The sequence below is a fragment of the Leucopleurus acutus genome (assembly GCF_964270905.1).
Source record: "Leucopleurus acutus genome assembly, chromosome: 5".
Lineage (NCBI taxonomy): Eukaryota > Metazoa > Chordata > Mammalia > Artiodactyla > Delphinidae > Leucopleurus > Leucopleurus acutus.
Genome location: NC_139147.1, coordinates 106,636,581 through 106,664,102, shown reverse-complemented (window position 1 = coordinate 106,664,102; position 27,522 = coordinate 106,636,581). Strand labels below are relative to the sequence as shown.

The 27,522-nt window shown below is 35.6% G+C and overlaps 1 protein-coding gene across 2 annotated transcripts in view; it reads left to right on the top strand.

Moving 5' to 3' along the window:
- Positions 1–27,522, top strand: part of RSRC1 (arginine and serine rich coiled-coil 1) — a 450,158-nt gene that overhangs the window by 101,272 nt on the left and 321,364 nt on the right. For both annotated transcript variants that reach the window (XM_082840357.1, XM_082840356.1), the window contains exon 4: positions 14,637–14,810. In XM_082840357.1, coding sequence (XP_082696483.1) covers positions 14,637–14,810 — 174 coding nt within the window. The remainder of the gene's footprint in view (positions 1–14,636; positions 14,811–27,522) is intronic.

The window sequence follows — 27,522 nt, the reverse complement described above, 5'->3', positions numbered from 1 at the left end:
TTGACTGGATCTGCTTATAATAAGGTGGGGTTAAATCTTTTGATAATGTTTTAGAAATGAATCTGTATAGATATTTATTTTCTTTTTTATAGGTTTTATTGGAAAATGATACTGCAGTCAGATCTTACTGGCAGTGGGCTGTAGTTGAAAGGACGTGGACAAATGTCGGTTCAGATTTCAGCTCTATCACACATTGGTTCTGTGGCCTCTGAACTTTTCAGAGTTCAGTTTTCTCAAAGCAAAAACCAAACCAAACCAAACCAAACCAAAAAAATAACCCAACTTGCCTGCCCCCAAAGCAAGAAAAAAAATTCCCACCAAACACCAAAAGGTGATGACAGTAACAACTATATGTTTAAATACTCTGGAGAATTAAAAGAGATAAAATAGATGAGTATAGCTGACATACTTCTTATCATGTAGAAGTCCTTAGTAATAATAGGGGTAAATATTGTGCCCTACAGCGTTTTGCTAAAGAGATACACTAAACAAGTATATTATTTTGCATATTTTAGAGCATTAAGTATCAAATAAATGCAGGATTGGCTTTGATTTTTATTTACCAGCTTTGAATTCTGATAATTCAGTTGTAAAACTTGATGCAAGTTTTAGGTCCAAGTAAGTGTATCTGAAATTTTGATAAGAAAGATTCTTCTTCAGTTAGGACACTATGAATAGGGAATTACTGTGTCAGAAATATACAAACAAACCCTGTTTACAAACACTTGGTCTATAGCAACTAGAGGCTTCATCCTCTGCCCCTAGTGAGGACAGTTAACCTTGGTTTTGCAGTTTAAAACAGTTGGCAACTTTACTGATCCAGATAGATTTCTCTAAAGTAGATGTAGGATCAAGTATTGACCAAAGCTGAAAAGTATTAACCCACTTAATTTATCTTAGTTAAAATTCAGAATGTGTGTTTTTTCCCCCAAAGAAATAGCATTTTGTTGTTGGGTATATTTGAAATAGTCTTTTAATACAAGGTTTAAGGTATTTTCTGTCAATAGGCTTCTGTGAATTGGATTGAAAAGCCATAGTGATTTTTATGTGTTTCAAATAACAGACTTATAAATGAAGTTTCAAATAATTTTTTTAGCCTTTGCATGGAGAATTTTAAGCATTCATTAAAACAGAGAATAGTATAATAAACCCTTATGTAGCCATGATCTATCTTCATCAGGTAGTATTTTGTCAATATCAAGGCTTGCTTTTAAGCTTTGTTATTAGGATGGATCCAGAATACCTTTACTCTATGTCTAATTTAGCTCCAGAATTAATACTTGACTCTTTACAATATCTTATGTACAAAGTGTCTCAACTCTGGCAGGTAGAACACTACTTCTCCCCAATGTGTTATTCTGGATTTCTGTTGCTGTCCAGTGTATTTTTCCCTGGTGCCTTGGAATTTCATTTCACATATTTGTAGACTGGAACTTGTCAAAGATCTAGAGAGCCTCTGCAGATTTCTGGATCCCTGTCTCTGTCCAACTTCCTTCAGTTTGGTATAATGCCTTACAAAGTCTAGTACCTTGGCTTCCTTGAAGGTCTGTCTCTGTCTCCCTAACTCAGCGAGTCTATGAAGCTTCATTTGAGTTCCCTCTCCTTGCTCTGTGGCTTGGAAACTTCCCCAAGGCAGTAAGCCGGGACAATCCTAGGGTTCCCTTTTTTGTTTCCCTTTTCTTGGGGAATTACACTTCTGTGCTGCCAGTTGTCCAATGTCTGACATAGTTGTTAAATACATTTTGTTTTCTTTTCTACTTGTTTATGGTGGGAGGGGTATTCCCATGGCCTTTAACCCCTATGGGCAAAAGGCCATTTAACTGCAAAATTGATTATTTTATTTATGATTTCTGTATTTTTCTTTGTCATTTCCACCAGGGGTTTATCAATTTTACTAATCTTCTCTAAGAATTAACTTTGTCTTTCTTGATCTTCTGATTCATTATTTTAAAATTTTTTTTCTTTATTTCTTTCCTTTTACCTTCTTTGAGTATAGTTTTCTATTCTTTTTGTAGCTCCTTGAGATGGAAGCTTAGATCATTTATTTTAGCTTTTATTCTTTTCTAATATGTGTATTCAGTGCTACAAATTTTCCTCTTCACTGTACTTTAGCTATAGCCTACACATTTTTTTTTTTTTTTGCGGTACACGGGCCTCTCAGTGTTGTGGCCTCTCCCATCACGGAGCACAGGCTCCGGACGTGCAGGCTCAGCGGCCATGGCTCACGGGGCCCAGCTGCTCCATGGCATGTGGGATCTTCCCAGACCAGTGCATGAACCCGTGTTCCCTGCATCGGCAGGTGGACTCTCAACCACTGCGCCACCAGGGAAGCCCATAGCCTACACATTTTTGATGTGCCATATTTTAGTTTTCATTCAGTTTAAATAAAACTGTGACTTCATCTTTCCCATGGGTTATATAGAAATATGTTACTTAATTTCCAAACATTTGGAGGCTTTTCTAGTTGTCCTTTATTTTTCTTATTTTCTTCACTGTAGTTAGAGAACATAATCTGAAAGACCTTTCAACTTTGAAATGTGTTGAGATTAGCTTTATGGCCCATCATAAGATTTATTTTAGGAAATATTACAGATACACTTGATTAAAAAGGTTAAATAGGTGAATTTAACCATTTGTTCTAATCTTCTATATCTTTACTTTTTTTTTTTCCATTTAAAACCTGCTTATTTTATCAGTTACTAAGAGAGCTCACAGACAGCTCTTGATTGTAGATTTGTCTGTTTTTCATCAAGTTCTACCAGCTTCTGCTTTATATATTTTGAGGCTCTGTAAATAAGTGTATGCAAATTCAGGATAGTTTTATATTCTTTTTGGAGTGACCTTTTCATGAAAGTCTCTATTTCTAGAAATATTTCTTACTTTGAAATGATGTTTCAGATCATGTATAATGTTGATGTAATTTCACCATCTTTTTGTTAGTGCTTGTATGATATCTTTTTCTTTTCTTTTACTTTCAAACTTTCTGTTTTTATATTTAACATGTTCATTTTGAAAGCTCGCTATAGTTTTTTTTTTTAGTCTGACAGTCTTTTTCCTTCAATTGTATCATTTAGTCTATTTATGTTTATTGATTCCTGTTATATTTGGATTTAAATCTTCCATCTTATTCTTTGTTTTCTATATGTCCAATCCATTTTTTTCTTTTTTCTACTTTCTTACCTTCTTTGGATTACTTTTATTAGCTTGTTAGCTTACTTTCTTTTTTTGTTTTTATTGAAGTATAGATGAATTACAGTGTTGTGTTAATGACTGCTGTACAGTAAAGTGACTCAGTTATACATATATATATTCTTTTTCATATTCTATTCCATTAGGGTTTATCACAGGATATTGAATACAGTTCCCTGTGCTATACAGTAGGACCTTGTTGTTTATCCATTATATATAATATCAGTTTGCATCTGCTAATCCCAAACTCCCAATCCATCCCTCTCCCACCTCCTTAGCTTAGTTTCTTTTAATTTTGCTTTGAGTGCTTAACCTAGAAATTGTAGCATGTCCTTGACTTTAGTAAGTCTAACATAAATAAGTACTTTTGTCACTTTTTTTTCTTGTAGTTTTAGTAGTTAAGGATAGCTTAACTAGGTGTAACATTGTGAGCACATGTTTTCCCCCTTGAGCTCCTCAAGGAAAATTAAAGCCATTTTTTTGTTGTGTATCTCACAGTTGAGCAGACTGATGCCAACTTGACTTTCTTTATATCAACTTGATCAGTGTTCTTTATCATTAATGTGCAGTAACTTCATCAGGATCTATCTCAGAGTTGATTGTGGTTAATCCATTTCCCCATATATACAGTGGATCCTTTCTACATGTAGATTCTTTTAGTTCCAAAAGTGTCTTTGGATTATGATTGTAATATTAGTTCTCTTACCTTGTTTTTTCTTCTTCTGGAGCCTTAGTGAGGTTTGATGTTCATTGCCTTGTCTATTACTTACTTCTTGTCCTTTCTACTACTTTTATTGTATTTTAAAAAATTTTGGGGGGACTTCCCTGGTGGCGCAATGGTTAAGAATCCACCTGCCAATGCAGGGGACATGTTTGATCCCTGGTCTGGGAATATCCCACATGCCACAGAGCAATGAAGCCTGTGTGCCACAACTACTGAGCCTGCGCTCTACAGCCCACAAGCCACAACTACTGAGCCTGCGCACCTAGAGCCCGTGCTCTGCCACAAGAGAAGCCACCACAGTGAGAAGCCTGCGCACTGCAACGAAGAGTAGCCCCCGCTCGCAGCAACTAGAGAAAGCCCGCGTGCAGCAACGAAGACCCAACGCAGCCAAAAATAAATAATTAATTAAAAATTTTTTTATTGGAGTATAGTTGATTTACAATGTTGTGTTAGTTTCAGGTGTACAGCCAAGTGAAACAGTTATACATATATCCACTCTTTTTTAGATTCTTTTCCCATACAGGCCATTACAGAGTATTGAGTAGAGTTCCCTGTGCTATACAGTAGGTCCTTATTAGTTACCTATTTTATATATAGTAATGTGTATATGTCAGTCTAAATCTCCCAATTTATGCCCCCCCTTACCCCCGGTAACCATAACTTTGGTTTCTACATCTGTAACTCTGTTTCTGTTTTGTACATAAGTTCATTTATACCATTTTTTTAGATTCCACATATAAGTGATTTCATATGATATTTGTCTTTCTCTGTCTGACTTCACTCAGTGTGACAATCTCTAGGTCCATCCATGTTGCTGCAAGTGGCATTATTTCATTCTTTTTAATGGCTGAGTGATATTCCACTGTATATATATACCACATCTTCTTTATCCATTCCTCTGTTGATGGACATTTAGGTTGCTTCCATGTCCTGACTATTGTAGATAGTGCTGCAGTGAACATTGGGGTACATGTCTCTTTTGAATTATGGTTTTCTCTGGATATATGCCCAGGAGTGGGATTGCTGGATCATATGGTAGCTCTATTTTTAGTTTTTTTTTTTTTTTGCGGTACACGGGCCTCTCACTGTTGTGGCTTCTCCCGTTGTGGAACACAGGCTCCGGACGCGCAGGCTCAGCGGCCATGGCTCACGGGCCCAGCCGCTCCGCGGCATGTGGGATCTTCCCAGACCAGGGCACGAACCCGTGTCCTCTACATCGGCAGGTGGACTCTCAACCGCTGCGCCACCATGGAAGCCCTATTTGTAGGTTTTTAAGGAACCTCCATACTGTTCTCCATAGTGGCTGTACCAATTTACATTCCCACCAGCAGTGCAAGAGGGTTCCCTTTTCTCCACACCCTCTCCAGCACTTATTGTTTGTAGATATTTTGATGATGGCCATTCTGACCAGCATAAGGTGATACCTCATTGTAGTTTTGATTTGCATTTCTGTAATAACTAGTGACGTTGAGCATCTTTTCATGTGTTTTTTAGTGATCTGTATGTCTTCTTTGGAGACATGTCTGTTTAGATCTTCTGCCCATTTTTTGATTGGGTTGTTTGTTATTTTGATATTGAGCTCAGTAATTTTGGAGATTAATCCTTTGTCTGTTGTTGCATTTGCAAATATTTTCTCCCATTCTGAGGGTTGTCTTTTTGTTTTGTTTATGGTTTCCTTTGCTGTGCAAAAGCTTTTAAGTTTCATTAGGTCCCATTTGTTTATTTTTGTGTTTAATTACTTTTTTTTAAAGTTTCTTTTTCTTGGCTCTTTTATCAGTAATGCCTATGTTTCTTATTATATGCTGTGTTTAATTAATGTTGGAATGTTATGTTATAGTCTCTTCTTCACTTTTTGTGTTGTGTATTTGTATCACCTGACAAATTTGGTTCCAGCTTTGATTCATTTCTCATAGTTGCTTTGTATGGATGATAGATTCATTTTTATTTTTTTTGGCCACGCAGTGCGGCTCTCAGGATCTTAGTTCCCTGGCCAGGGATTGAACCTGAGCCCTTGGCAGTGAGAGCTGGAGTCCTAACTACTGGTCTTCCAGGGAATTCCCTAGATTCTTTTTTGTTGTTGTTCATGATAATGTTCAGAATTTTCCTGGGTTGGCAGTAACAGACAATTCAATTGATGGACTGAAGGTTTTGGGTGACTTGTAAGATTTCTTGAATGACACTGCACTATTATTAATTCAGTGAGGTGGAGTTTCTTTAATAAATGGGAAACTATGGGAAAAGCCAGGTCTGTTTTCAGATCCTTTGATGTCATCTTGTTTTTACAGAGCCCTGAGCTTCAGCCCCTTGATTTTTAGTTTTCTTTCACCACCAAGCTACCAGTGGACACTTCCCTTTTCAAAAGTGTATCTCTGTCCTAGAGTGTAGGTCCTTTTAAAAAATCCCCCTTGTTGTTATGGTTTTAGTTCAATTTCGGTTGGCGACAAAAGTAGATGTGTGAGTTCAAAATGTCATCTTGACATAGAATTCATGTTAGTTTATTCAATGTAAGAATATTAAGTATAATTTTAATTGTAGTTTTATTTTATGGTAAATGTAGTCTTTATTTTATAGTACGCTACTTAAGAGACTATTTGAAGTATTGTAGTTATTGTTTTTGAAAGATAAAATATTAGGATATTTATTTTGATTACATGTGTTTAGAACTTATTAGCCAATTAAGAAACTTGACAAATTGGTTTTTGAGGGCAGTAATTCATTTTATTCAGGGATGTTATGGTGATTCTTCCTATTCTGTAGATATTGAAAGCATTTATCTGGTATAATAGGACATCTTGCTGTCCATTTATTGCTTATATATTGTGTGTTCTAGAGTGCCACATTTTTTATCAAATGTTTCTTTGCTTATAATATATCTCCATATTGGCTTTGGTACTCTAGAGACTTCTAGAGTGATTTATCAGAAACATATTTATTTAAGGAATGAGGGAAAAATAACATTCTAAATTTTAGTATAGTTTCTTTGACTTTTTTGTTTGTCTGGTCAGAGTAGGAAATCTCTTTACTCTTTACTTTGTTCTTAGTGGAGAGCCTTCAAATATGTAATTAAATTTACTTAATAAAGTAAATGGGGTTGTTCATAGTCTAGGAAGTGAGTTTTACTCAGAATTGTTTGAAGTAATTCTCATGACTGAAAAGAAGTCAGCAGCTTAATTCATTTAAAATCTGTATTTGATTTTGTGGTCCTTTTTACAGCCTTTAATAATGTTGCAAAAACTGTGTTTTGGCTTTGCTATCTTTTCCCTATTCTCTTCAGAGTCATTTTTTGCTTCTTATAGCCTATAAACGAAGTTGAGGTCTACAATATGAGAATTGAAATAATCAATATTAAGACATTGCTGTGATATTTTAAAACTTATTACTTTCTTTCAATTTGACATCATGGGTAACTTAAATTATAGATCTGCTATTGCTGTCTAGGTCATTGAGCCACATCAGCAACATTTATAAAAGAATATTCCAGACTGGCATGTGTTGCTTGTATGGAGACATAATGAGCAGAATATTTTTGGAGAGTGGTAGGCATATGTTTTCTACAGTGGAATCTTTGTGTTAGGGAAAACCATGAGATGAGTTTGGAGATAATTGAGTTTATTTCAGGTATTGGGTAAGTTGGGAGGAGTAGAGATTAGGAAAGTAGTTGCTGTTGGGAGAGTGAGGCAGATAGTAATTGATAGAAGGCCTCTAATTGTGGTATTTAGCTTTGCTATGGTAGTGATAGAGTGATCCTACTTTCTGGTTTCTCTGGGACAAAGCCAATTTAGGCCTGTTGTCCTTATGTTATAGTGCCTTCCTGGACTCTAAAAAAAAAAAATCCCCTTTTATTTTCCAAAGGCTTGGATGATAGGTGATACGATTTCCATGTTAGTAGCAAACTGGTGAAGATCATGCATGTATTTGGCTGCTGAGGGTTTCCTGTGGAGAAGATGATAATCTTTAACCAAGATTATTATTATTTACCTTCCTATATAAAAGAAATATATTGAAATTTAAGTAATCCTTATGCCAACCTTAAGATTTTAAAGGTCTATCAGAATCAGAATACTTCTCTTTACTGGATTAGCTGTGGTATGAGAGAAACATTTCATATTCTTTGAATCAGATTTTACTCATTCATTTAGATTAGCGCATCCCACAGTTACTTCTTTCTCATTGCCTGCCTACTCCCAAATCACCTGTCTGCTATCTCACAATTCACTGGTGTTATTATTTAATCCTTATAATAACCCTGAAAGGTAATTATTATCAACATTTTGTAGATGAGGAAACAGATGCCCAGAGAGGAAGTAACTTGTTTGAGGACACCATTATATGAGAATTTCTTTATTTTTTAACTTAATACTTCTGTAGCTTTGGGTATATTAAGAGCATATACATTTAATTTTTAAGATACAGTGAAAACATGATTTTACCAAAATCTACCTTATCAGTAATCCACAAATGATTGCACATTTTGTCCAACAGTATATTTTTCTTAGTAACAAACCACTAAGAAATGAGCTTACTTCAAAGTTTTATTTAAAAAAAAGAAGCTCTTAGGGATTTGTTGTTAGAGTTTAAACTAATATTTAACTCTCTGTCTTTTGTTACACTATATTTTCACTGGTTAAGTGAAAAAGTAATTGCCAGAATCATAATGTAGAACCAAATTAAGATAACATAACGTGTGTGTGTGTATATACTGTATATGTAGTGGCTCTGATTATCACAAAAAAGGCCCCCTTCATTTTTATTATTACTTTCTTTTAATCAGAAAACTTTAGTCTGATTGATTATTTTTCAGAGATTTTAGAATAATCTGTTAAAATTTTTACATATCCACATGTAATAAAAGATTTCATTAAAAATGAATAGATAATGTCTGTGAGGGCAATAAATTATTGATAAATTAAAACTTTATTTTATGTGGAAAGAAGCATGTGTCAAAATTGAGAGGGAGTAGTCAAAGAGAAAATGAAGGAAATTTAACCTTTGTAAATTAGTATAATAAACCCATGTTGACATTCCTTGCAATAAATATTGTAACTTCTCAAAATCGCATATTAAAAAAAAAGTTTGTGATCTAATGATACAGTATTGCTCTTCACTCACTGAACGAACCAGCTAAGGATGAAAGAAGACAGAACATACTACCAGTGAAATCCATATAATTCTCTTCAAGCCCTACATATGTCCTAAGTACCCAGGACTAGTTCATGTGATCTCTTTATCCACAGGCTTTATTTATTTAGGTAATTTGTGTTTGCTCTTTTCTTTTTTGCTTGATCAGTCTAGCTGGGGATTTACCAAATTTGTTGATATTCTTGTGGAACCAGGTTTTGGCTTTGTTAATTTTCTTTATTGCTTTCTATTCCATTGATTTTTGCTCTTTAATGTTTCCTTTCTTCTACTTACTTTGGATATACTTTGCTCTTCTTAGTCTAGCTTCTTAAGATGGAACCTTAGGTAATTGGTTTTAGACTTTTCTTCTTTTCTAATATAAACATCTAAAGCTATAAATTTCCCTCTAAACATTGCATTAGTTACATCACGCAAATTCAAATATGCTATATTTTTATTGCCTTTCAGTTCAAAATATTTTCTAATTTTTTTGTGATTTCTTACTGTACTCATGATTTATTAAGAAGTGTATTATTTAATTTCTACACTTTTGGTTTTTTTTCTGTATGTTTTATTGTTACTGAATTCTAATTTAACTCTGTTGTGGTCCGATAAAGATTTTGTATGATTTCTACTTTTGAACTGACCCGTTGATCATCATGAAGTATCCATTTTTATTTGGGGTAATACTCCTAGTTTCTGAGTGTCTAGGATGATACTTTATTTGATATTAATATATTCATTCCAGCCATTTTTGTTTACATGATATATCTAATTTTAGCCATTTACTTTCAACCTGTGTCTATATTTAAAGTGCATATCTTGTAGATAGCTTATAGTTGTGTGTTGCTTTTTAATTTATTTGGACAGGCTTTGGCTTTTTTTCCCCTTCTCAAACAAAAGATCTCACATATTTATTACTGGACCAACCTACTAGTGCAGAAACATAGAAACAAAGAGAAAAATCATTTTCCCAATAAAACGCACCCAACTGTCCAGATAGTAGTGTATGCTTTCAGAGTGATAGGGTAAGATGTAAGTGACTTTCATACAGCATAAATATTTGTGCCATCTCTTGTGTGATTTAGACCCAGCTTGGTTCTTCTCCAGTGTCTCATTGTGGAGGTGTACTCAATTTATTACTTGTTTTCATCTGAATCCATTGGGGAATAGGACAATTCTACTTTTGTTTCTTGGCCAGGAACTGCTCAATCCTGAAAGTCTTCTGAGAAGACATGTGAGCCTTTCCAGCCTCCTTTTGGATTAATGAATATTTTTAAGAATTTTCTTTTAGTTCATCTTTTGACTTTTTAGCTATATTTCTTTGCATTTCATTTCTTTTTTTTCCTTTAAGTGGCTACTGTAAGGATTACATATATGCCCTTACAATTCAATACTTTAAGTATGTTTCAGTGTACTTAGAGTTACTGTTTCACTGTTCACGTGAAGTGTAAAAGCTTTCTAACTGTGTAGGTTAATTTACGTGCTCCATACTTTATTCTGTAGAGATAATATGTATTATATCCACTTTCATTATAAACCCTACAGTAAAATACTGTAATTTTTACTTTAAGTACATATGTATTTTAACTAAAGGGAAGTCATTTTTTATATTTACCCATATATTTACCATTTCTAGTGGCCTTCATTTCCTTTCGAAAGGTCCAAGTTTCCATCATTTATCATTCTCTTTAGCCTGAAAAACTTACTTTAGTACGTACTTTAATGCATATTATTAACTATTGATGATTATGTTTTACTTTTCCTTTATCTCAAAAAGGTCTTTGATTTACTTTTTTTTTAACATCTTTATTGGAGTATAATTGCTTTACAATGTTGTGTTAGTTTCTGCTGTATAACAAAGTGAATCAGCTACATGTACACATATATCCCCATATCCCCTCCCTCTTGCATCTCCTTCCCATCCTCCCTATCCCACCCCTCTAGGTGGTCACAAAGCACCAAGCTGATCTCCCCATGCTATGCAGCTGCTTCCCACTAGCTATCTATTTTACATTTGGTAGTGTATGTATGTCAATTCTACTCTCTCACTTCGCCCCAGCTTACCCTTCTCCCTCCCCATGTCCTCAAGTCCATTCTCTATGTTGGCATCTTTATTCCTGTACTGACTCTAGGTTCATGAGAACCATTTTTTGTTTTTTTTTATTAGATTCCATATATATGTGTTAACATATGGTATTTGTTTTTCTCTTTCTGACTTACTTCACTCTGTATGACAGACTCTAGGTCCATCCACCTCACTACAAATAACTCAATTTCATTTCTTTTTATAGCTAAGTAATATTCCATTGTATGTATGTGCCACATCTTCTTTATCCATTCATCTGTCGATGGACACTTAGGTTGCTTCCATGTCCTGGCTATTGTAAATAGAGCTGCAATGAACATTGTGGTACATGACTCTTTGAATTATGGTTTTCTCAGGGTATATGCCCAGTAGTGGGATTGCTGGGTCGTATGGTAGTTCTATTTTTAGTTTTTTAAGGAACCTCCATACTGTTCTCCATAGTGGCTCTATCAATTTACATTCCCACCAACAGTGCAAGAGGGTTCCCTTTTCTCCATACCCTCTCCAGCATTTATTGTTTGTAGATTTTTTGATGATGGCCATTCTGACTGGTGTGAGATGATACCTCATTGTAGTTTTGATTTGCATCTCTCTAATAATTAGTGACGTTGAGCATCCTTTCATGTGTTTGTTGGTAATCTGTATATCTTCTTTAGAGAAATGTCTATTTAGGTCTTCGGCCCATTTTTGGATTGGGTTGTTTGTTTTTTTGATATTGAGCTACGTGAGCTGCTTGTATATTTTGGAGATTAATCCTTTGTTAGTTGCTTCATTTGCAAATATTTTGTCCCATTTTGAGGGTTGTCTTTTTGTCTTGTTTATGGTTTCCTTTGCTGTGCAAAAGCTTTTAAGTTTCATTAGGTCCCATTTCTTTATTTTTGCTTTTATTTCCATTTCTATAGGAGGTGGGTCAAAAAGGATCTTGCTCTGATTTATGTCATAGAGTTTTCTGCCTATGTTTTTTTCTAAGAGTTTTATAGTGTCTGGCCTTACATTTAGGTCTTTAATCCATTTTGAGTTTATTTTTGTGTATGGTGTTAGGAAGACCGTGACTATTAATACCATAGTCAAGCTGATGAAAACTAAAGATAAAGCGAAATCTTGAAAGTGTTCAGAGAAAAAATGGACACATTACATACAAAAGAACAATGACATGAATTACTGCTGGCTTCTCGTAAGAAACAATGACGATCAGAAGACAGTGGAACAAAATTCTTAACATGGTGAAAGAAAAAAAAAAATCAACCCAGAATTTTATACCCAGCAGAAATATCCCTCAAGAAAACAGAAGTAAGTAGAACACTTATTTTTGTAAGTAGAACACTTATTTTTGCTGGGTATAACATTCTGGGTTGATTTTTTTTTTTTTCTTTCATCATGTTAAGAATTTTGTTCCACTGTCTTCTGATCGTCATTGTTTCTTATGAGAAGCCAGCAGTAATTCATGTCATTGTTCTTTTGTATGTAATGTGTCCATTTTTTCTCTGAACACTTTCAAGATTTCGCTTTATCTTTAGTTTTCATCAGCTTGACTATGGATTTACTAATCATGGTCTTCATATTTTTATTTTGGAGTTAACTAAAGTTATAGAATCTGTACATTTTTTGTTCACTAAATTTGGGGAAATTTTGACCACCACTTAAAAAGAAATTGATTTCTATCTCATTATTTTCTCTACTTATGAGTTTAAATAAACATGTTAGACACTTGAATGTTGTCACACAGATCTTACAGGATCTGTTTTTATTTTCCTTTAACAATCTTTTTTTCCTCTTAGTTCTTCAGATGGGAAAAGTTTATCTGTTTTCAAGTACACAGATTTTTTTCCCCTCTGTTGCTACCAATCTACTTCAGATCTCTTTTAGCATAATGGTAATTTCAGATATTGTATTTTTCAGTTACAGAATTTTTTTTTTTACTTCTAGTTTGTCTTCTAAAATTTCTTAACATTATATTCATTACAAGCATAGTTATACTTACTACTTTAAAATCCTTGCCTGCTAACTCCAACATCTGGCTCATCTCAGGGTTGTTCAGTATAGACTATCTTTTCTCACATTTTTCATATTTCATTGTATACCTAGTAATTTTGTATTTTATCATGGACATGGTGAATGTCATATTTTGAGTACTCTGGATTTTGTTATATTCCTCTGAAGAATATTGATTTTTTGGTTTACTTTTTTTTTAAAGCAGGGAATTAACTTAGTTGAATTAAAATTACAACAATTCAGTCTCTTTCGGGCAGTTGAAATTTTAGTTCAGTTCTTTCATCCTTAGCTATTTGGAGTTTGCCCTTCACATGCATGATGTAGGGTTCAGCCAGAGATTTGAATAGAGTTTACATCTACAATTTTTGGCTCCTTTAACTGACTCTTTTCCAGGATTCCCCTTTCATTTTCATTTTGCGATGGTTGCCTTGAGTCTTTGTTCTGGGTTTTCAGGCCATAAATTTGAAAGTTTTCTGTTAGAGTTTTAGCTCTCCTGCATGGCACAGACTTAGGCTTGTCCTCAGAAAAGCAACTGATAAAATGGGAAACTTTCTTACTGCTGTTTCTTTTTTCCAAGTGTTGGCATTGCTCATCATTTTTGGTTCATAATCTAATTGCTTGAAATTACATTAAATAAATCAACAGCATATTTATATAGTAAGATTTTGTTCCTTTTTAAGGTTAGTGCCTTCTTTTTGGTCACTATTCAGTGACTTCAGTTAGTTGTTTTTTTATAGTTTCTATAGGATCATCAATCTGGTAGAGGCTTTCTTGTCAATACTGTAAGGTAGGATCTAAAAATCTTTTTTTTTTTTTTTTTTTTTTTTGCGGTACATGGGCCTCTCACCATTGTGGCCTCTCCCACTGCAGAGCACAGGCTCCGGACGCGCAGGCTCAGTGGCCATGGCTCATGGGCCTGGCTGCTCCGCGGCATGTGGGATCCTCCCAGACAGGTGCACGAGCCCATGTCTCCTGCATCGGCAGGCAGACTCCCAACCACCGTGCCACCAGGGAAGCCCCTAAAAATCTTTACTTTGTAAAAGCACATAATATATCCTAATACTGTCCTTCATTTTATGCAAAGAATAGCTGGATTATAGTAGAGTAGAGGAATAGTTTTATTCTAACAATTAGAAACAGGAAATTAGGTAGAATCAATATAGAAAGTAGAGATTGTAGGGATAGGGAAGACCCTAATCCTTGCAGATTAGAATATACATTTAGATTTGTTATATTATCTTGAGGAGATTTGAGTAATGAAGATTTGATTTGAACTTTAAGACTTTTTTGATTAAACAAACACTAAACCTTATATTCCTTTAAAGCTGACACATGTTTCCCTCATGTCATTTAACAGAGTACTTATTCATAAAGAATCATCTTTACATGCTTGCTTCAAACAGTTATTTAACTGAGTCCTTAACTAAAACTAAATTCTTTTCTTTCAGACAATTTTTAAGGATGTTTTTATTTCATAATACAAAATGTACACTAAACGTATATAATGAAATCTACTTACTGTAGGTCCCGATCAAGACCACGTCCACGTTCCCATAGTCGAAGCAGTGAAAGGTCCAGTCACAGAAGAACACGTAGTCGGTCTCGGGATAGAGAACGACGTAAAGGCAGAGATAAGGAGAAAAGAGAAAAGGAAAAGGATAAAGGCAAGGACAAGGAATTACACAGCATCAAACGTGGGTAAGTTGAAGCAGATCTAAAACAGTGATGACTCCGTGATTCCATAGCAATAATCAAACTAAATTTTCATCTTCTGAGGTTTTTCTAAGATGGAAAAAATAGGAGAATATAGTAGAGAATAAAGAAAGGATAAATCAGAATAGTTACCTCAGATTTTTACTGTGCTTCCTTTCTATTCCTGTTTTCATTTAATATTTACAAAACAAATCTTAGAAACAAATAGCACTGTCAAAACTTAGTATGTTAGTAAAGGAAAATTTACATAATTTGTTAGGAAAGCTCCATGTTCTTTATCATGAATACAATATTTAAAATTTGAAGACTACTTACAATTAAAGATGTCTGTTAGCTTATTGTAAAACTGTTAGGGGAAAAGGATAAAGATGGAACGAAGGGAGGGAACCACGTGATTTACTGTTGGCTAGACCTCTTTCAGTGTAGAATGAGGACTTGGTCAATATTAAGGTATATGTACATGTTAGATGAGTGTATATGCATATGGGACCCAGAATTTATTTTTTCTGGAATTGATATCATTGAAACAGTTATTCTAGTTTTGTCTGTTTGGAGGTTGAAGTCCATTTAAAACAGTTTATTTAATTAGAAGATGTTAAAGTGAAATAAAATCTTGTTTAGTAACTTAAATCTGTGGTCCCCAACCTTTTTGTCACCAGGGACCAGTTTTGTTGAAGACAATTTTTCCATGGACGGGTGTGTGGTGGTGAGGCTGGGGGGATGGTTCAGGTGGTAATGCGAGCCATGGGGAGCGATGGAGAGCGGCAGCTGAAGCTTCGCTAGCTTGCCCACCACTCACCTCCTGCTGTGCAACCTGGTTCCTAACAGGCCGCAGACCGGTATCAGTGGTTGGGTGGTGGTTGGGGACTCCTGGCTTAAATTACAGCTTCTTGTTTGTTTTATTCCAAACCGACATTGGGATCTTTTATTCTATGAAGTGTTTAGAACATCTTAGCATTTATCCTCTTTTGTTAGTCTTTCAACACCCTATATATGTTCACTCTAATACTTCAATACAGAAGTGTTTATCTTTAGTGTATCACTTTTCAGTGTTAAATTGAAGAGCTTACCAAGATTTTGGATATGGTTCCTTGAGATCTTGATTTTATGAAGAATTAAGTTTATTAAAGGTTATGCGGCTCTTCTCATCCCTCTCTTTTTCACAGTTGTCTGTGTGTTTATTTTTTAATCCAGATTTACAGTGATATTATATAAAACTGCCTGGATTGTTGGCTTTTACATATTCTTTGAAATGATAAATTTGTGGTGGATTTTGGGAGAGTGTAACATGATTGTGTGACTTTCTTTCCCTGATCACCCCATAGCCATTAATGTACATTGAGCAGTTGTGGTCCTGAAAAATTCTGAGTTCTTTTTCTAGTTTTAAGGACTGTTGAATGTTATAGGAGAGGAGATAGAGTTGGATATCTGCCTGTAAATTTAGGGAACCTGACTTACCCAGAGTTGGTAGAATGGAGTGAGGATCAGAGAGGATATGGGGGAAATCTGTTGATAAAGGGAGAAAGTCAGGAGGATGATAGTTGAAGAGAAGATGTAGAGTAGGTTTTCTAAGAAAACATGGACTAAGAGGATGAATAAATTACATCAGTCAAGGAAATCTGTGCTCCTTGTTCTTTTTTTCCTCCTCCTTTTGGTTTACACTTTAGATATTACACGACTATGTGAAATGACTATGATTTTTACTTGTCGTTATATCTTTGCTTTCTACTTCACCAAGTTTTACTTTTTAGAATAATATTTACACAGTTGTGTGAAGTTGGTATTACATAAAGCATTATTTGGGGTATTTTAAAGGTTGGAAAAATGAGAGCATGAATCAAAAGGGAGGTCGGGTGGCTTCAGGAAAGGGTTCCATATGGTGACATTAATTTTGAAGGTTGGCACCAGCTTTACAGGTTAGATTCTGCCATCACTCAGAGCTGATTTTGTTCAAGGGACTGATTACTAGATGACAGGTTCACAAGATAATAATGTTGTATTTGTCATTATTTCTTAAATCTCAACAAAGGCAATGAACAAGGTCAAAACAAGAAGTATCAGTTGAAGGGCCATGAGTACTGATGCCAAAAAGCTGTGAGTAGCCTGATTTAGTCATCTTCATGGTTTTAGTGGACCATAGTACAGGGTGGTGGTATGTCAATGTGCCCTCCCTTCTGATTAGTGCTAAGGCCACATGAATTCATACCATTTAGTATGATCTGAAATCAGGATTGGGGGGGGGTTGATGTATACATTTAATATGGTAGTATTTATATATGACAGATACACCCCGTTTTGCTCCAGAAATAACTTATATATATTTTTTACAGCTTACATGTTTATTTCCTAAACCTGATCTTTAAGCCGTTCAGGGCAGAGCATGGGTCTTATACTCTTTTGTATTACTCAGCGTACCTAATGTACATGGTAGTTTTTCATAAATATTTATTGGGTATTGATCAGATATGCTCATTCATTCATTTGTTCACTTGTTCAGTCAACAATACTTGAATGCCTTCTATTTGTTAAGTATATGTTAGGTAATGGGGACATAACGGCAGGCTAGTCTTACTTGGAGATTTCATGCAGGTGGCAAAATAAGCATATATAGAAGGGAAGATATATAAGTAATTACAGTAAAATCAGATGAATGTTTCTGTAGGAAACTAACTGTTATGTGTTAGGGTACTTTTGGCTATAAGTAACAAAACCTAACTAAATTAGCTTAAACCAAGAGCAGCAAACTTTTTGTGAAGAGCTAGGTAGTAAATAAATTAGGCTTTCTTGGCCATATGTCTCTGTTGCCAACTACTGAACTCTGCCCTTTTAGCATGAAAGCAGCCATAGATAATACTAAATGAGTGGCATGACTGTATTCCAGTAAAGTTTTATACTGTATTTACAAAAATGGGCAGCTGGCTATATTTGCCCATGGGTTTGTAGTTTGTCAACATATGGCTTAAACAATTAAGTACATTTATTGCTAATATAAGAAGAAGTTCGGAGGTAAGCAGACCTGCGCCCTTTTTATTGTTCCAACAGGCCAGTCTCAGCACATTGGGTTTCATCCTCAGTCTTGACACATTTTGTTTGCAAGATATTTTCATGAACTTTAAGCTGGTTGAGCTAGATTAGTCAACATGTTAGGGACGGGCTCTCAGAAGAAGTGATGTTTATACACTGAAGGAAGGAAGAGATGGGAAAGAAGGGTGCATGCAAAATGAACTCCATGTGGAAATACTTGGAGGAAAGCAAGGTGGGTATGTCGTATTTGAGAAACTGAAGTCTCATGGGGATTAGTTTAGAGAAGAAGAGGAATAATGATGAGAGGTGATTATTGGAGTATATGTTATGCTAAGGAGAGAGTTAATTCTAAAGGTAGTGAGAAGCCAGTGAAATCTCAAGTAGAGTAATTTTATGATCAGGTCTACATAAGGTATGAACAAAATGCTTTACTTACAGTGGACATAATAATAAGCATCTAACATTTAAATATATTTTCTAGGTATCAGAAATTTTGCTAAGCATTATGTATTATCTTATTTAATTTTCATGATAACCTAGTGAAATAAGTGCTTTTATTTTCCCATTTATACAAATGAACACTTGTGATCATAGGGCTTGTAAATAAGTGGCAGAGTTAGTTTTCTAATTCAGGTTCACTGACAACAGCATCTTGACTCTTAATAGTACACTATGTTTATTTCTGTAGTAATCCATGATTATTGATGATGATATATAGTGTTTGAGATCAAGTGATATGCTATTGCTTAAACTTTCCTGGAAAATAGCTAAGGAAAACAGAAAGAATTTTCTGTGCCTTGTTTTCTCTGATCGGGTCAGAAATCTGTCATTAGTAAAAGACTGATTCCTTCTTTTCTTCCTTTCTCTTCCTTACTTTCCCACGTCAGCCTTTAATCTGTTTATTTAGAATTAGTTTTAATTATATTTAATAAAACGAAAAAAATTTCTAGACCTTAATTAAATGTATTTTTGTGATGGTTTTATTGGATCTTTTGAAATTTTTATTTTTTTTTTTAAGAACACGTGTAGGTGGAGAGAAAGGAAAAAAGATTCACAAATGATTGAATTTGGACTTAGACGTATTAGTTCATTGTGATTGTGTGACTCAGTGACAGAAATTTTAGCTTGTGCTAAATAACCTAGATGCTTCCTCGCATAAGAGAAAATAAAAACTCATGTGATTCTGTTTCTTTATATATAACAATCTTTGTTTTTATCAAACCAGTTTGAAAATATCAATATTTATAAATATTGTTAGAACATAAAGCATACATTTATGAAATATAAAGCAAGGAGAGTAAGTACAATAATGGTAAGGGAATATTTTATAAATTGGGAAAAATAAAAGCAGGAGAGGAAGAAATGCTCAAGCAGGAATTTATGAGCCTAATAATAAGGAAGAGCTTTTTTTATTAGCCTTTTGAGAAAAAAGATATAAAATTAGGCAATTCTGAAAAACCTTTTTAAAATAGCAGCTAATTAAGTACAAGTTCTGGAAATTCCTGGAACATTTGAATGATTATAATTAGGATTTGTCTATAATGTTATAAGTTGATCTATTTATTTTATAATTTTGCTGAATAAGGGAGGCCTAATATAAACTAGAAGGATATCAGGAGTTTGTAGGGATTAAAAGGTGCCTTTCCTTACAACACTGAGTGAAAGATTAATATAAGAAAGACACCGACCAAACCTTGTCTTAGATTTTATCAAAAAGGTTTAATGACTTTAATTTTTAATGTTTTACATTTATAAAATTTGGTTTCTAAGAATATTTAATTTTTAAAATACTGATACAGATTTTGTTTGTTTTTATTAGTTTCCCCCCCCAAATTTTTAGAACAAATATTCAGTGTATCATTAGATAATTATATTTCTTTTCTGAGGACATGTCTTTGCAATATGAAAACAAATTTTACTAATACTAGAGTTATTAAATTGAAACTGGACATTAACAACATCATTTTAAGCAAACTTTTATTGAGAGTCAAAAATCAGAAATATGAAACTTGTCATGGCATCTCATAATTACAACTTGGTTTGATGATTGTGAACATTGTACACCCCATTTGAGTCTTCTGTGGATTAGTATCTTACTGAGCCTTCTTTAGAAACATTTTAATAAAATTCCAAAAAGTATAGTAATCCACTATAAAACATTTTATGAACTTCCTTGAAAAATTAGTTGTGAGTAAATGTCAGTGCAACCAGTGACATTCTACTATTGATTTTAAATCATAGTGCCATCCTTAAGGGTAGAATTTGGATGGATTTGATTTAACTTTATTATTATTTTTAAAATATTTATTTATTCTATTTTTGGCTGCGTCGGGTCTTCACCGTGGCATGCGGGTTGCGGTGTGCGGGATCTTTTTGTTATGGCGCGCAGGCTCTTCCTTGCGGCACACGGGCTTCTCTCTAGTTGTGGCGTGCCGGCTTCTCTCTAGTTGTGGCGTGCGGGTTTTCTCTCTCTAGTTGTGGCACACAGGCTCCAGAGTGCCTGGGCTCTGTAGTTTGTGGCACGTGGACTCTCTAGTTGAGGCACGCGGGCTCAGTAGTTGTGACGTGCGGGCTTTGTTGCCCCGCGGCATGTGGAATCTTAGTTCCCTGACCAGGGATTGAACCTGCGTCCCCTGCATTGGAAGGTGGATTCTTTACCACTGGACCACCAGGGAAGTCCCTGATTTAACTTTATTTTCAATCATGATTTAAACCACCAGCCCGGAAAGTTTGGTTTAAAGCAGTTATTGCCTAGTAAAATGCTTTCTTAATTTGAGTAACTTTAGGATTCATCAGGAACCTAATTTAGTATTCCGTAGCCTATTCGCCCCTATGATGTGCTACTGTGAAAGGTTTTCACTTTTATTATATTCTTATTAGCTTTTCAGTAGGTGGATGTTGTACTCAGAAATGTGCCCATCAAGACTTCTGGAATATTTTGCCCAAACACTTGTGTCGTTTATACTTATCTTCCTCATTTCCTTTATATAACTTTCTGAAGCTTTGTACTTTTAGAGAGAGGTCAAGAATTTCCCTCTGGATACAAATTTTGACAACTGAAGGAGTGCTTTTTAGTAGGTAATTGGAGGGGAATGCATTTAAACAGAATTAAAAAATTTTTTTGGCCACATCACATGGCATGTGGAATTTCCCCAACCAGGGATTGAACCCATGCCCCCTGCATTGGAAGTGTGGAGTCTTAACCACTGGACCGCCAGGGAAGTCTTAAATAGAATTTCTTAAATGTGACTCTCACTAAATCATTTGTCTTAAGTCTTTTTGAAAATATGTATAGAAGCCACTGGGATAGCAGTGAACTTGGGCTTCAGTTATAGCCCATGCTAATATGGGCTATAGTTATAGCCCATTTTTCCTACCTAGTGCTTGGCAGAAGGTGTTGGAAGTGGTTTGGGAATGCTGGACTCTGAGTTTGACAGCAGTTCCATACTCTTAGATGCTGTCATATTTTTCTTTACCTCTTATTTCTTTATGCAGCAGGAAATCATTTATGCTAATTTACCCCTATTTGCATATAGGTTATAGAGTTCTGTGGTGCAGAGTGTGCTTAGAACTCCTTTTAAGTGTCTGTTTCGATCAAAGCAGGGCTGTGTGATAGCTGTTGTCTGACACCAAGCTGTGTGGTGTTGTTTTCATTAAACATTTATTACACTTCGAATGTGACAGCAGGCAACTTCGTGCCAGGATAACATGTTTTCATGCAAAATTTATTGAAAAAGACGAGACTCTGTAAAGAGATCTTGTTGCCTTTCACCAGTGGCGAAGGGTAAATGTTTGGTTCGAAGGAAATATACCTTTAACACATGGCATTGTAACATGTGAAAGAAGCTTCGTACTGTCAATTTTGTTAAGCAGGTAAACAAAACCATCTTTAAACCATCTTTAAACCATCTTTTTAAATTAAAGGTTTTACAATTTCCTTGTGAATTGAATGAATACCATTAACAGTGGCTTATTATTGTTGTTGGGTATTTTATATTACAGTGAAATTTACCACCCAGTTTCCATTATATGGGTTTGGGTATTTGTCACTAGCTATTAGTTTTGTTTAACAGAAACAATCTGTTATTTTTCAAAAAGGTGAGGTCAGGGCTTCCCTGGTGGCGCAGTGGTTGGGAGTCCGCCTGCCGATGCAGGGGATGCGGGTTCGTGCCCCAGTCCGGGAGGATCCTGCATGCCGCGGAGCGGCTGGGCCCGTGGGCCATGGCCGCTGGGCCTGCACCTCCAGAGCCTGTGCTCCGCAACGGGAGGGGCCGTGACGGTGAGAGGCCCTCGTACCGCAAAAAAAAAAAAAAAGAAAAGGTGAGGTCAAGACAGGGAATCCATCATAACAAAAAGAATAATCAACAAAAGCAGGAGACAAGGGTTTCATAAGTTCTCCTCCAGGTCACCACCTTTCTCTTATTCATTATATTAGTACTTTTAATTATCCCAGACTTTGCCCAATGGAATTTGACTTGAATTATGCCTGATAGAGTAATAAATGGCATGAATTGTAGGTTCATTCTTTCTTTTTTGTGGTTGCCTGACTGTAAAAAGACTTGGAATGAGAGAAGGTACTTTTATTTTCCTTTTTCATTCCACAAGAAGCTGATGAATTATGGTTGTATGAAGAATTAGTAAGAGTGAAAGTAGCCACAAGCTGGACTTTTTAGTAAGTTTTATCCCATGGACTATCAAAAATTTGGTGAGACCCCTTACAAGAGGTATTACAAAAATTATGTTGGCATTACCATTCAAGATTAAAAGGAGAGAAGTAGTGAGTTGTATGGGATGGAAGAACTTTGTCTTTGGAACCATGCAGAATCCACACAAACCTTCAAATTCTGACGTATTTTGCTTTGGAGATATTAAAGGATAATGTTTTAAAAAGGTAAAATCATGACTCATAAACATGTACATAAACCTATGCCAAAGCTGTTAGCTCATTAATTAATGAGGGAACCCAGTAAGATGTTACATGGAGCTCAAGGAGAATCCAAAGAACAGACACATACATAGGCCACCAGGAATACTGGACACAAACTTGCTTAATTGATTCAAAATTGCCTTCTTCCACATGGGGAGGGAAATCAGTTATAACTCCACTGGAAAAATTCTTTTTCATATCTATGGAAAGTAAACGTTTGCATTGCTATCAATTATTGATAATTTGTGGAATTTAAAAATATGTCAGATGAGGAAAAGCAGAAAAGTGGAGATAACTTGGAAATGCACCCTAGACAAAACATCCAATCATCTTCTTTGGTCATCTCATCTCATTTAAAATTTTTTCCTGACAAGGGCAAGTTATTCTTGTTAAGCCTTAAATTTCTTCTGTAAAATTAGGATAATGATAGTTGAAAAGCTGTAAAGATTAGAAGCAGTGTGTGTAAGAGGCTAGTACTATGTAGTAGGATTTCAATACATGGTAGTGATTCTATTTTTTTTGAATAACATAAATTTAATTATTGATTCCCGTGATTACCAGTTTCTCAGCTGTCATTCTTTTTTCTTACTTTTGTGCTTTTTTAAAGAAATATTCCTTCAGCCTTAAAAACTCTTTCTTCCCTACCTCTCCTGACAGTTCTGTTGATGTTTTGGGCTCATTTTAGAGGTCACATCCTTTATGAAGTATTTCCTGCCCCTCATGAGTGTGCTAAATAGCTCTGCAGTTAGCACTCATAGTATCTACACCTAATCTGAATGAGAGATTTGTAATAAAAGAGAGCTTTGTATAAAATTTCATAATTGCCAGATTACACATATTCAATACCGTGTCTGTTGTATTCAACATTGTATTTATATTTTCTTGGATCATAACAAGTACTGAAATATTTGTAGAATGTATGAATAAGTAATCGTTTTAGAAGTTGTTTCTAGGTAACAAAATGCAGCTTTTAAGCATTTAAAAATGGTAAAATTGAATTTTGGGTATTAGGAAAATAACCACCTTTTTTCCTACTACTCCATGCCTGGTATAACTGTGCATGTGCACACACATAAACACATCACTTCTATCAAAGTCCCTAGACTACAGTTTATTTTTTTTAACATCTTTATTACAGTATAATTGCTTTACAATGGTGTGTTAGTTTCTGCTTTATAACAAAGTGAATCAGTTATACATATACATATATCCCCATACCTCTTCCCTCTTGTGTCTCCCTCCCTTCCACCCTCCCTATCCCACCCCTCTAGGTGGTCACAAAGTACCGAGCTGATCTTCCTGTGCTATGTGGCTGCTTCCGACTAGCTGTTTTACATTTGATAGTGTATATATGTCCATGCCACTCTCTCACTTTGTGCCAGCTTACCCTTCTCCCTCCCTGTATCCTCAGTTCCATTCTCTAGTAGGTCTGTGTCTTTACTGCCGTCTTGCCCCAGGTTCTTCATTGACATTTTCTTTTTGTTTTTTAGATTCCATATATATGTGTTAACATACAGTATTTGTTTTTCTCTTTCTGACTAATTTCACTCTGTATGACAGACTCTAGGTCCATCCACCTCACTACAGATAGCTCAATTTCATCTCTTTTTATGGCTGAGTAATATTCCATTGTATATATGTGCCACATCTTCTTTATCCATTCATAGGTTGATGGACACTTAACTTGCTTCCATGTCCTGGATATTGTAAATAGAGCTGCAATGAACATTGTGGTACATGACTCTTTTTTTTTTTTTTTTTTGTGGTACGCGGGCCTCTCACTGTGATGGCCTCTCCCGTTGCGGAGCACAGGCCCAGACGCTCAGGCTCAGCGGCCATGGATCACGGGCCCAGCTGCTCCGCAGCATGTGGGATCTTCCTGGATCGGGGCATGAACCCGTGTCCCCTGCATCAGCAGGCGGACTCTCAACCACTGCACCACCAGGGGAGCCCTACATGACTCTTTTTGTTTGTTTTTTTTTTGTTTTTTTTAACATCTTTATTGGAGTATAATTGCTTTACAATGGTATGTTAGTTTCAGCTTCACAACAAAATGAATCAGTTATATATATACATATATTCCCATATCTCTTCCCGCTTGCGTCTCCCTCCCTCCCACCCTCCCTATCCCACCCCTCCAGGCGGTCACAAAGCACCGAGCTGATCTCCCTGTGCTATGCGGCTGCTTCCCACTAGCTATCTACCTTACGTTTGGTAGTGTATATATGTCCATGCCTCTTTATCGCTTTGTCACCGTTTACCCTTCCCCCTCCCCATAGCCTCAAGTCCATTCTCTAGTAAGTCTGTGTCTTTATTCCTGTTTCACCCCTAGGTTTTTCATGACATTTTCCCCTTAAATTCCATATATATGTGTTAGCATACGGTATTTGTCTCTCTCTTTCTGACTTACTTCACTCTGTATGACAGACTCTAGGTCTATCCACCTCATTACAAATAGCTCAATTTCGTCTCTTTTTATGGCTGAGTAATATTCCATTGTATATATGTGCCACATCTTCTTTATCCATTCATCCGATGATGGACACTTAGGTTGTTTCCATCTCTGGGCTATTGTAAATAGAGCTGCAATGAACATTTTGGTACATGACTCTTTTTGAATTATGGTTTTCTCAGGGTATATGCCCAGTAGTGGGATTGCTGGGTCATATGGTAGTTCTATTTGTAGCTTTTTAAGGAACCTCCATACTGTTCTCCACAGTGGCTGTATCAATTCACATTCCCACCAACAGTGTAAGAGGGTTCCCTTTTCTCCACACCCTCTCCAGCATTTATTGTTTCTAGATTTTTTGATGATGGCCATTCTGACTGGTGTGAGATGATATCTCATTGTAGTTTTGATTTGCATTTCTCTCATGATTAGTGATGTTGAGCATTCTTTCATGTGTTTGTTGGCACTCTGTATATCTTCTTTGGAGAAATGTCTATTTAGGTCTTCTGCCCATTTTTGGATTGGGTTGTTTGTTTTTTTGTTATTAAGCTGCATGAGCTGCTTATAAATTTTGGAGATCAATCCTTTGTCAGTTGCTTCATTTGCAAATATTTTCTCCCATTCTGAGGGTTGTCTTTTGGTCTTCTTTATGGTTTCCTTTGCTGCGCAAAAGCTTTTAAGTTTCATTAGGTCCCATTTGTTTACTCTTGTTTTTATTTCCATTTCTCTAGGAGGTGGGTCAAAAAGGACCTTGCTGTGATTTATGTCATAGAGTGTTCTGCCTATGTTTTCCTCTAAGAGTTTGATAGTTTCTGGCCTTACATTTAGGTCTTTAATCCATTTTGAGCTTATTTTTGTGTACGGTGTTAGGGAGTGATCTAATTTCATACTTTTACATGTAGCTGTCCAGTTTTCCCAGCACCACTTATTGAATAGGCTGTCCTTTCTCCACTGTACATTTCTGCCTCCTTTGTCAAAGATAAGGTGACCATATGTGCGTGGGTTTATCTCTGGGCTTTCTATCCTGTTCCATTGATCTATCTTTCTGTTTTTGTGCCAGTACCATACCGTCTTGATAACTGTAGCTTTGTAGTATAGTCTGAAGTCTGGGAGCCTGATTCCTCCAGTTCCTTCTTTCGTTCTCAAGATTGCTTTGGCTATTCGGGGTCTTTTGTGTTTCCATACAAATTGCAAAATTTTTTGTTCTAGTTCTGTGAAAAATGCCAGTGGTAGTTTGATAGGGATTGCATTGAATCTATAGATTGCTTTCGGTAGTAGAGTCATTTTCACAATGTTGATTCTTCCAATCCAAGAACATGGTATATCTCTCCATCTATTTGTATCATCTTTAATTTCTTTCATCAGTGTCTTATAATTTTCTGCATACAGGTCTTTTGTCTCCTTAGGTAGGTTTATTCCTAGATATTTTATTCTCATGACTCTTTTTGAATTATTGTTTTCTCTGGGTATATGCCCAGGAGTGGGATTGCTGGGTCATATGGTAGTTCTATTTTTAGTTTTTTAAGGAACCTCCATACTGTTTTCGATAGTGGCTGTATCAATTTACATTCCCACCAACAGTGCAAGAGGGTTCCCTTTGCTCCACACCCTCTCCAGCATTTATTGTTTCTAGATTTTTTGATGATGTCCATTCTGACTGGTATGAAGTTATACCTCATTGTAGTTTTGATTTGCATTTCTCTAATGATTAATGATGTTGAGCCTTCATTCATGTTTGTTGGCAATCTGTATATCTTCTTTGGAGAAACGTGTATTTAGGTCTTCTGCCCATTTTTGGATTGGGTTATTATCTTTTTTTTTTGATATTGAGCTGCATGAGCTGCTTGTAAATTTTGGAGATTAATCCTTTGTCAGTTGCTTCATTTGCAAGTATTTTCTCCCATTTGGAGGGTTGTCTTTTCGTCTTGTTTATGGTTTCCTTTGTTGTGCAAAAGCTTTTAAGTTTCATTAGGTCCCATTTGTTTATTTTTGTTTTTATTTCCATTTCTCTAGGAGGTGGGTGAAAAAGGATCTTGTGGTGATTTATGTCATAGAGTGTTCTGCCTATGTTTTCCTGTAAGAGTTTTATAGTGTCTGCCCTTACATTTAGGTCTTTAATCCATTTTGAGTTTATTTTTGTGTATGGTGTTAGGGAGTGTTCTAATTTCATTCCTTTACATGTACCTGTTCAGTTTCCCCAGCACCACTTACTGAAGAGGCTGTCCTTTCTCCACTGTACATTCCTGCCTCCTTTATCAAAGATTAAGGTGACCATATGTGTGTGGGTTTATCTCTGG